General features: G+C 34.0%; 1 protein-coding gene across 1 annotated transcript; it reads right to left on the reverse strand.

Moving 5' to 3' along the window:
- Positions 1–396: 396 nt before the first annotated feature.
- Positions 397–4,605, reverse strand: LOC104230905 (protein phosphatase 1 regulatory inhibitor subunit PPP1R8 homolog). The gene is made up of 3 exons (XM_009783810.2): positions 4,445–4,605; positions 2,500–3,100; positions 397–1,365 (listed from the first exon to the last, which is right to left on the reverse strand). The coding sequence occupies exons 2-3, from the start codon at positions 2,970–2,972 to the stop codon at positions 564–566; spliced, it is 1,275 nt and encodes a 424-aa protein (XP_009782112.1). The 5' UTR covers positions 2,973–3,100; positions 4,445–4,605; the 3' UTR covers positions 397–563.
- Between the last annotated feature and the right edge of the window lie 6,267 nt (positions 4,606–10,872).

Genomic DNA, 10,872 nt, shown 5'->3' on the forward strand with positions numbered 1-10,872 from the left:
AAATTCAGGAGCTTCAAGCTCAACAATGGTGAGTCTTCATACACACAAAAAAAAATCATAACGAAAGAAAGTAGAGCAATAGCTTGGGTTGACCCTCTTAATGAAATCGATCTGGTAGAGAAGAAGTAGATCCATTCAAGTCCACTGCAAGATAAGCTTGCAAAAATGAAGCCGAATGTTTTTAACATTATGTACTTCAAATGAGAAGGCAAATAGCTAATGGGTGGGCCGGATAAATAGTTTGGGCTGCATAGGAAGGAAAAGTAAATAGTTTAGGCTTAATGAGTATGAAGTGATATTTTCCCTTTTAATAGTTCCTAATAAATTTTGTATTCACTGGTCATACAACAAAAAGCACCACATGGACTTTGGGGCCTATTTTGCACAAAGTGAAAATGGGAAAAGATAACATACACTTTTTTCCATTGATCTCAAGTCACAGATTCAGTGCCTTAACAGGTTAAGACTCAGTTCAAAATTGAATCCTTGGGAAGAATAAGAATAACATAAAGACTATAACATGATTCAATCTACTAGAGACACTTCATGCAGCAATGCATTTACTATCCAAACAAATCATCAGTATCGTCGTCTACATTGCTTGAGATATTTCCCGAGATTCTGCCTAAAGAACCAGGGGAGTCTCCTTTAGCGTCGTTAGTAGAAGCCGTCTGACTGGAATCAGAATATGCCCAAGACCCCACTTTAGCAGGAGCTGATTCTCCATAAAGATCGTCGTAAATTCCACCCTTTGGCGGATTTTTCACCTTGTTCAATACCTGTTTAAGTTTGTCTGTTACACCTGTTTGGGTAACAGTAGCATCCTTTACGGAGGACTGTTCTTTCCCTTTCGGTATCACTGTAGTTTCTACGAGGGACTCATATTTTCCAACAAGACTTCCTTCCTTCACACCCAATGGACCAGGTTCTGTCTCCACATCTGCTCCATCCGAAATACCAACAACTTCAACTAGCTCTCCTCCAACCTGATCTTTAAATGACACACTTGTTCTCCTAATTCTTTTCGCGCGCCTCTCAGATAAGTGGTTGACATCCTCCCCACTAGTTGATACTGTTGATTTTGACAATGAATCAGGCCTCATAAGCCCATAGCGGTTTAAAAAGGTGTTATAAGCCAAAACAGCTTCCTCATTTGAAGGATCTGGAGGTGGCGGTAAATCTATTTCTGCAGGTTGTCGGGGAGGAGGGAAGAGAGCATCATTGTTCTTTCTCAAGATGTAAGTCCTTGTTGATGCAGCAAACTTCAAAGATTGTCCGGCCTCAAGTTCGACAGGGGAATCTTTTGTTAGCCTCTCATTTGCAACAAATGTTCCGTGTGCAGATCCTAAATCTATCACGTAAATGCTGCAGAGAAAAAATATAACTAGTTCAACCGGCATGAGCCAAGAAGAGCAGCTTTACATCATAAGGATAGGCTATCATCATGGTTTCCAAAAAGGGGCACATTCTTTGTCTAAAGACGTGCAGTCAATGTAATAAAGGATATAAGCAGGTCAAACTGCCTGAGGTAAGAAGAGCCCCTTCTACATCTAAGGAAAGGCATTCTTGTGCCCAAGAAAGAGCATTTTTCCATGTCTAAAGATGTGCAGGAGATGAAATGAATACCACAAATCATTGTAGTGATAACAGTTCTCACCAAAGACAAGTTACTTTAACAGTATGCAATTAAACTATCATCTTTATTGATTGGTAACTGAGAACGTTTTGCTTAAAAACACACTTGCAGTCAAACTATCACCTTTATTACTGAAATCTAAATGTGTTCAGATGGTCTAATTCATGAGGATTGAATTATCTTGATAGATGATATTTACAGATAAATGACATTCTGGATGCCCCATATTTTACAATTAATACGACTTTACAACAAAATTTGAAATAATCTTGACCAATCTCTAATAAATCCATGGTTTCTCTTTTCTTCTGTTTTTATGGGATAAAATTTGTAAACCTTCAAAACTATGCAACTTTATGCAACTAATAGCCTATATTTGAAGAAGAGCTTAATCTTTTAAAGTACCAATAAACAAAATATCACTTAGATGTAAGAAAGTTAGAAACATCCATTGCCTACAACTCAAGAAAGTTATAATTGCTTCAGTAAGAATGTTTAGCAAGAACAAATTTAAATGTTGAAGTCCACATAAAGACATGACCACACATACACTAGGTGATTTATTGGTAAGGGAACCATGGCCTGTATGCCCAAGCTTGCTCAAGTCTTTTACTTACTTACATTGACTCAAGGAAGAAATGCATAAACATGAGCTTACCTTTTCTCAACACACCCAAAAAAAAGAAAAGAGAAATGCATAAACATGAATTGCACAACATTTTCCAAGTACTTTATCATCATAGAGTTAGATTCTTCTTATTTGGTATTTTAATTTAACAATTACTTTCTCCTCCTCTTAGCCACAAAACAAGAAAAGCATATGTTCAAAACTAGATAAGAAAAAGCAGGATTATGTGTCACACCTTCCATTTTTGTGAGGAATCACAGCAGCATGCTGGCGTGAGACTGATTGATGATCAAGGACAAAATCACAAGTATGAAACTGCCGTCCAAAGATATGTCGTCGCTTATCCAAATTAATTCGATCAAGTACCTCACCATCTTTGATCACCTCAAGATAATAAACGCCTGGACGTGGCTCAATAGCCCAATCAGGAGGCTGCCAAGTTGATTGCCCCCCTCCGTGAGTAACATGATGAGTTGGCACTGTGGAAGCGGTTGCATCTGCCGCCACGGATTTCTGCAAAGCAGGTTGTGGATTTACGTATTGACTTTGTTGATGAGATGTTGTGGACTGTGCATATGCTGGAAAAGGATGGGTAACTGCCTTTGTAGTAGGCTGCAATGCTGGTTTAACAGCTGAGTTCGCAGACACCTGAAATGGCTCCAACGACTGAGCTTTCTTAAATCGATCAAGCCCTGATCTACCATACATTCTGTCTCTACCTTCAGCTCAAACAACAAGCTCTTCCTAAGTCAAATAAGATCTCAAGCATGGACCATTCTCAGCATTACATTAGCTCAGAATTCTATGAACTCGGTTTCATCTCAGATTATGTAACACTGCACCCAAAACAAGGGTTCAAGTTTTCAAACCAACATAAAACAAAAAGAAAAGAGAAGAATACCTACGACACTGCTAGAACCTTGTTCAGAGATGTTTTTGCTGGTATTGACCCAGATTTAGATGCTCAAGTCGAATTTGGAGCATTCCAAAAACTTGGAGATCCAACTACAAAAAGACAGGCAGCCTGATACAACATTACTTTGGTATCTTTCTTTCGCCCTTATTTTCTTTCTTTTACTTTTATTGACATAGGGTACCAGAGAAATCTTTATTTGAATCAACTTCGTTTTTACTCTTGTTCGTTCTTTATCCGGAAGATGACAAAAAAAAGAAAATAAAAAGAAACAAACAGGTATGAAAGCTATAATTGTAAACCACGATCGAATCTATGGAAGCATTGGTTTATACATTCCTCTTAGTCTCGACTCTAGGGATAATTTTTTTCGCTATCTTTTTTCGAGAACCGCCTAAAGTTCCAACTAAAAAGAACTAAAAAGGTGAAATAATTCTTCATTATCTCAGTTGAAGTACTGAGCCTCCCGATACCGGGAGGCTCAGTACTTCAACTAGTCTCCATGTTCCTCGAATGGATCTCTTAGTTGTTGAGAAGGTTGCCCAAAAGCGGTATATAAGGCGTACCCAGTAAAACTTACAAGTAAACCAGATATAAAGATGGCGACTAGGGTTGTTGTTTCATAAAAAAAAGTAAAAAATTAAATGACAGTGGTATCTAGGCCAGCTTCAGTGCACCTCAACTATTCCACTGGGTATTTGCTACTTCTCACTAGCACAAGTACAGAGTAACCTATGCACTAAGAATTAGGCAGATGGAAAGATATCACCTAGTGTTTTTTGCTTCCGCTGGGAATTTTATTTAAGACCTCATAGTTCTCCCTCCACTTCATTGACCACTACGACATACCCTTGAGTGCGCAATAACGTAACATAAAACTTTATGTGGAATAAAAAAAATTGTATTTTCCAGCAGTTTGTAATATAATTCTGCTAAACACATCTAATAATTCTGCTAAACACATTCAAAAAATTAGTTGTTATAAGATAAAATTGTACCTCAAACCTATAGACCAACCACCGGCAGCAATCGTTAAAGCTCAAACTATGTGCAGAAAAGGGGGAAAAAATCCTACACTACTGTCCTGTACCAATTTTAAGCATTTAATAAAACCAGAATCAAAATATGAGCTAACTATTAGGGCATGGGGATCCATGAATTAACAAAAGGGTGTGATATGAATGTAACTAACAAGGGGTTAGATTTGCAACCGACTAAAAGCAGATAAGTAGTATTAGAAAATGAGATTAGAAGAAGATTAACTAACCTCTTGACAAAAAGAGAATGTTAAGTATATGAGATTTAGGGTTAATTTTATATAGTTGAAGTTGAAGCTATAGTAGCAGATCGATGGGCGAAGCAAATATGCTGTGTGTTTTTCCTTTATCTGGGAATTTTGGAAGAAAGAATTATGGAGGCGAGAAATACAGAAGGAGGGGGAGGGGGAGGGGGGGTTAATACTACCCACCCCCGGTCTTTTCCAATCTTTTTTTTTGGTTTGGGGGTGAGGGTGGGGGTTGGGGATTTGGTTGTGTGTGTGGGGGGGGGGGGTTGTTATATCAAGATTTAAAAAAAAAATTACTTTAGTGTATTTCTAATAGGACATGTCAAAGGACGTTCGGTGAGAAATTATTATTTACTACTTGTACAATGTAATAACAAAAACTAAACAAATCAAATTGACAAATATGTTATAAAATAAAAGTAATTTAGTAATACATGGACAAGAAATAAAAGTAATTTAGTAAAACATGAACAAAAATAAAGATAGAGAAAAGGAAGAGATTTTCTTTTTCAATTATGTCTATTTTCCTATCTATTACAAGGCCTTTATATAGGCATAAAAAGTGAAGAAAATATGTCATGGAATATGTCATTGAATATGTCATTAAGCATTTGAGATGAAGATCATGGAAGAAGAGTAGACATCTACCATAATGTGATATTTATCATAACACTTCCCCTTGGATGTCCAAAGATAATGTGCCTCGTTAAAACCTTACTAGAAAAAAACCCTATGAAAAAAAAATCCTAGCGAAGGAAAAAGAGTACACATGTTTAGAAATACGCCTATTGGTTGCCTCGTTAAAAACCTTACAAGGAAAATCCAGTGGGACAAAACCTTGTAAGGGAAAAAGAGTACAACGTGTATTAACTCCCCCTGATGAGAGCATCAATTCACATCCTTGATCATTCACATCTCAATCTTGTACACTAGTTTCTTGAAGGTTGACGTCGGTAGATATTTGGTGAACAAAATCAGCCATATTATCACTTGAAAGAATCTCTTGCACATTGATATCCCCATTCTTTTGAAGATCATGTATAGAAAATAACTTTGGTAAAATGCGATTTGTCCTATCTCCTTTTGTAAATCCTTCCTTCAATTGGGTTATTCATGGTGTATTGTCTTCGTACAAAATTGTGGGTAGTTTGTAACACTTCAAATCATTTTTGGCTCGAATAAGATGTATTATAAACCTTAACCATACACATTCTCGACTTTCTTCATGAATAGCAATTATCTCAGCATGATTAGATGAAGTAGCCATGATTGATTGCTTAGTGGATCGCCAAGATATGACAATACCTCCACATGTAAACACATAGCATGTTTGAGATCAAGCCTTGTGTGTGTCATATAAATACCCTGCATCGGCATAACCAACATGATCGGAATTGCAAGCATTGCCATAAAATAAGCCCACATCGATAGTCCTTTTTAGATAACGCAATATGTGTTTGATTTCATTCCAATGTCTCCTTGTAGGAGCAGAGCTATATCTTGCTAAGACATTAACTGAAAAAGTTATGTCACGCCTTGTAGTGTTAGCAAGATACATTAGTGCATCAATTGCACTAAGATCTGGTACTTCAGGATCAAGAAGTTCTTCATTATTTTCATGAGGTCGGAATGAACCTTTATTTATATCGAGTGATCAACCATCGGGGTACTCAATGGATGTACTTTATCCATATAGAATCGCTTTAAAATATTTTCAATGTATGTTGATTGATGGACAAAAATTTCATCTTTCATATACTCAATTTGTAGACCAAGATGAAATTTTGTCTTTCTATGATCTTTCATTTCAAATTTTTTCTTTAAACAGTCTACTGTTTTATGAAGCTCCTTGAGAGTTCTAATGATATTTGAATCATCAACATACACAACGATTATAACAAATTCAAATCCGGATCCTTTTACAAGGACAAATTGAATTATTCGCGTACCCTTCTTTCAATAAGTATTTTCTTGGGCGATTATACCACATGCGCCCTGATTGTTTCAATCCGTATAAGGATTATTGAAGCTTTATTTAATAAATTTTTTGGGAACCATAATATGCTTCAAAATAATTTAAATCCTTTAGTGATTTCCATTATACGCATATCAAGTTTTTTATGTATTGTCAGATTAAAACCTGAAATGACTACATCCACCACAAGAGAACATGCCTCTATATAATCAATGCCAGGATATTTGCAAATCTTTTTGTGACACAAGTCGTCTGTATGTCTATCGACTTGTCTTTCTTCGCACAAGAGCACATTTATACCTCCACTGGCTTTATACTTTCAGGTATTGGGACTATCCGTCCAACTTCACATTTTTCAGGTGAAATCAATCTTGATTGCGTATATTTTATTTTATTTTGGCCAATTATTTATCTGTCCAAATTTCATGACAGATTTGAGCTCAAGATCCTCGTCAATATTAATAATATTGAGCGCTACATTATATTAACAATATCATCGACGATCACTTTATGTCGGTTCCATTATTACCTAATAAAGACATAACTTATTGATGTTTCTTTATCTCATTATTTTCAGGTACCTGAGCCTCTCCCATGAGGTCTTATGAAGTGTTATGTTGTGGTGCTCTTCTAGAACATTTGCCTCCTTATTATGACCATTTTGAATATTTGCCTCTCTCCTTCTTCAAGGAGCTTTATCTTTGGAACCGATTGGTCTGTTACATTTCATGTGTAGCATAGACTCTGTCCCTCATGGACTTTATTCTATTTGGAGCATTATCAGCTGAAATATGACATTTAGCTTTGGGTCAGCAAATGCGTCTGACAATAATTTGTAAATGAATTATCACTTGAACTTTAAGTTCATATTTTCTTATACGAGCATCTATATGTATTCATAATAATTCATTTCATGTATCACTTCCTCAGCTGCCCATTTTTTTTCCCTAATGTTGGATCACCAACACATTTCTCAACCTTCTTTGGGAATACATCTTTGTGCATTGTGGTGGAATAATTAAATCATATAGCACATCCATATTTCTATATAGAAATTATTTGGTTCCTGACCTTGAACCGATTGTGATAGGGAGAAATTTTCATAACTTGGCTAGATGCGTACAAGTGTTGTGTTATATTAATAATACTTCTCATACAAAATTTCGTTTTTGAGAGTTTTTTTCTCATAACCAATGATTTAGCTATAATTTGAAGCATATAATTTCTGCTAAACCAACTTGGATTTAAACCAGTATTATTAAGATAAATCATCATAATTTATATTCTGGAACTGTGCTTTAATAATTTGAGCAAGCAACCTTGCAAAAACCAAACAGCAAGTTGATAACAAATGCGCATGTAACCATAGAATAGATGCATCTATTAAAATCATATAATAGTAAACGGTCCACATAGCAGGTGACTGGGCCCATATATTTATCACCTTTTATTTGTTCCAGAAATTAAGGGATACGATCCCAACCTTAACTGGTATATCATGAGAATAAGCAGCACAAGAGAATTCTTGAAAAATCTTATATTCTTCAATATATGTCAATGTAACTCTCAATTAATTTTTTTGCATCATAATTGAACCGGGATGCTCAACCGGTTATGCCAACTAATATTTATTTTAGTAAACCTCTAGTTTACTTGTGACATATGATTTAAGCATCATGCTTATATTTGTGTAGTACAAATAGAAATAAAATCGGGTAACCTTTCATATTTACCCGGTATGATTATAGAGAAGATATTCAATCTTCCTTTTATTTATTGTCTCAATATGACAACCACTTTGACTTATACATTTGAAACTCAAAAAGTTTCTTTTGAGACTTTACAATATCAATGTCATGAACAATTTTATTCATCCCGATAGTAACAAATTAGTTTTTCCGGAGCTCTTAACAATTTTTGTACTACAAGATCTTTTATCATACAATTCATATGGTAAATGTCTCCTTCACAGAGAAACTTATATCATAATAAATTGTCATGGTCAAAATCATCATAAGCAAAATTATTTATTGCTTTAATTTTGCCTTTAATAACTTTTATAAGGCATGACAAAATAATATTTGGCGTAGCACATGTACGCGACCAATGACATATTCGTGTAACCACATTGTAATATTCATTATCTTTATTTCTTTAAACCTCCCTTAGAGGTGAGTTGTGGTATTTATCCAACCATGCATAAGCACATTCTTATGCATAATTTTTATCACATATATATTTCAATATTTATTTTCAGGAATGAGCCTGCATTTACAATGCCTATCACACGTCACATTTTCAACGAATGTACTATAATCATGTGAACGTGTCTCGTATTAACATACCACATTGAAAAATATTCCTTCACTTTTGAAGGATCATTTTGAGAACCCTTATTGTTCTCCTTTTTACAATTACCATAATGATGACTGTTATTATTTAATCTTTGGCATGCCTACGTTCATTGGTCAACCACTTGTCTTTATTTAGACTTAATTATGCACCGTTATCACATTCACTTCAAGAATGGAGCAAATCAAGTGGGACAAACTTCATGTTTTTTCATGAAAAATATATTATTTTTCTTCAGTCATCATTGTATCATCAATATAGTACATTGAGACTCAAAACCCAATTCCTTACCCATATAAAGGCATGTTAGGCCGTAATGAGTTGGGACTCAAACCCAACTTTTATCATCATAGTGCGATGAGACTTAAACCCATCGTCTTTACCTCAACCAATGGCATCATTATATCTAGTCATCATAAGACTTTAAAATATTACCACGCTCAACAATTATAAGTGAAAAATCGTCTAGTATCTGCATCACCTTATCATATATTTAATTTGATCCAAAAATTAAACTATTTTATCATAAGATATATAAAGTTAATTAACGGATAGTCATACAATCACATATCTCAATCGGGATATTAAAGCTCATCAAATATAATTGCTCCTCAAAGTTATTATTTTTAAGGATAATTTTTGAAGAAGCAATCAACTTAGATTGATGATATGTGCATTTAATTAGTTAATGGATAATGATATAACTATTATTATCTTTCATGTGTCTAAAACAAAATATTATTTAGCGTAATATATATTTTGCTGCCAAAATTGAAGTATGTCACTTTTCTAGATTGACCACATAAAAGAATTATAAGTGCACCTAAAAAAAAAAATTAATATAATAAAATCTATACCTACATAGTATCTTCATGTGTACTAATATTCTGTATGTAAGCTTGTCAAAATAAATAGTTACATGTAGCTAGTGTAGTATATCATGTTATACTGCATAATAATATATAATCATGCATTATGTTAGGTGTACCCAAGTACTTAAATTCAATAAGAAAATACACTTGAAAATAAAAACAATATCAAGTAACCTCATTATGGCCTAACATGACCAGAATGTCTTTTAATATTTCACAGAGATCTTTTAATATCATAACAAATTACTGATAGCATGATATTATATTTGTATAAGATTAATCTTAGAACTAGAAACAAAATTAGCGGACATACACAACCATACATGCATGAAAACTTAAAATCAAAGCTTATTACTTTCTAACCAAAGCAAATACAAATCTTAAATATTAACATAAGCTAAATACACAATTTATGGTATAATTAAAAATAATACTCACTGCTGGACAGTAAGAAGCAAACTCCATATTGATATGACATACGAAATGCCCAAGTTTTATTGGCTCAACCAACTTGATTCAAGGTTGTCGGTTATTCATAGTTCCATCATAAAATGGCTATCGATCCTTTCAATTTGGTTAGAGTTTCGTGCTGATAATGTGTTATAAAATAAAAGCAATTTAGTAATACATGAACAAGAAATAAAAGCAATTTAGTAAAATATGAACAAGAAATAAAGATAGAGAGAATGAAGAGATTTTCTTCTTTAATTGTGTGTATTTTCCTATCTATTACAAGGCCTTTATATAGGCATAAAAAGTGAAGAAAATATGTCATTGAACATACAAATAGGTCATTGAATATGTCATTAAGCATTTGAGATGAAGATCATGGAAGAAGAGTAGACATCTACCATAATGTGATATTTATCATAACAAAATATTTGTTTTATTTAATACCAAATATCGTTTTTTATTCATCCTCGCGAGCTGAGGGTCTTTCAAAAACAATCTCTCTACCTCTTCAAGGTAGAAGGTAAGGTCTACACACATTCTATGCTTTCAAACCTTACTTGTAAAATTTTACTGTGTTTGTTGTTGTAATTGATACCAAATACGAAGATATGATAAGAATAATTTAGGCTTGTATACTATACTTCGTTAAGTCCATTTTAAATTCCGTTTTAGCTAAATAAATTTTAGCCAATATAAGTACTATTATCATTTTAGGAAACCAAGAAAGCACAACATTTTTTTTCAAATCTACCATTATT

This window comes from Nicotiana sylvestris, chromosome 4, assembly GCF_000393655.2.
Source record: "Nicotiana sylvestris chromosome 4, ASM39365v2, whole genome shotgun sequence".
In the NCBI taxonomy this organism is placed as follows: Eukaryota; Viridiplantae; Streptophyta; class Magnoliopsida; order Solanales; family Solanaceae; genus Nicotiana; species Nicotiana sylvestris.

Bases quoted from the DNA above. Each gene is read 5' to 3' on its own strand.
- LOC104230905 (XM_009783810.2), bottom strand. From the start codon at position 2,972: ATGTATGGTAGATCAGGGCTTGATCGATTTAAGAAAGCTCAGTCGTTG. The intron at 1,366-2,499 runs GTGTGACACATA...TTTTCTCTGCAG, and splicing joins ATTCCTCACAAAAATGGAAG to CATTTACGTGATAGATTTAG.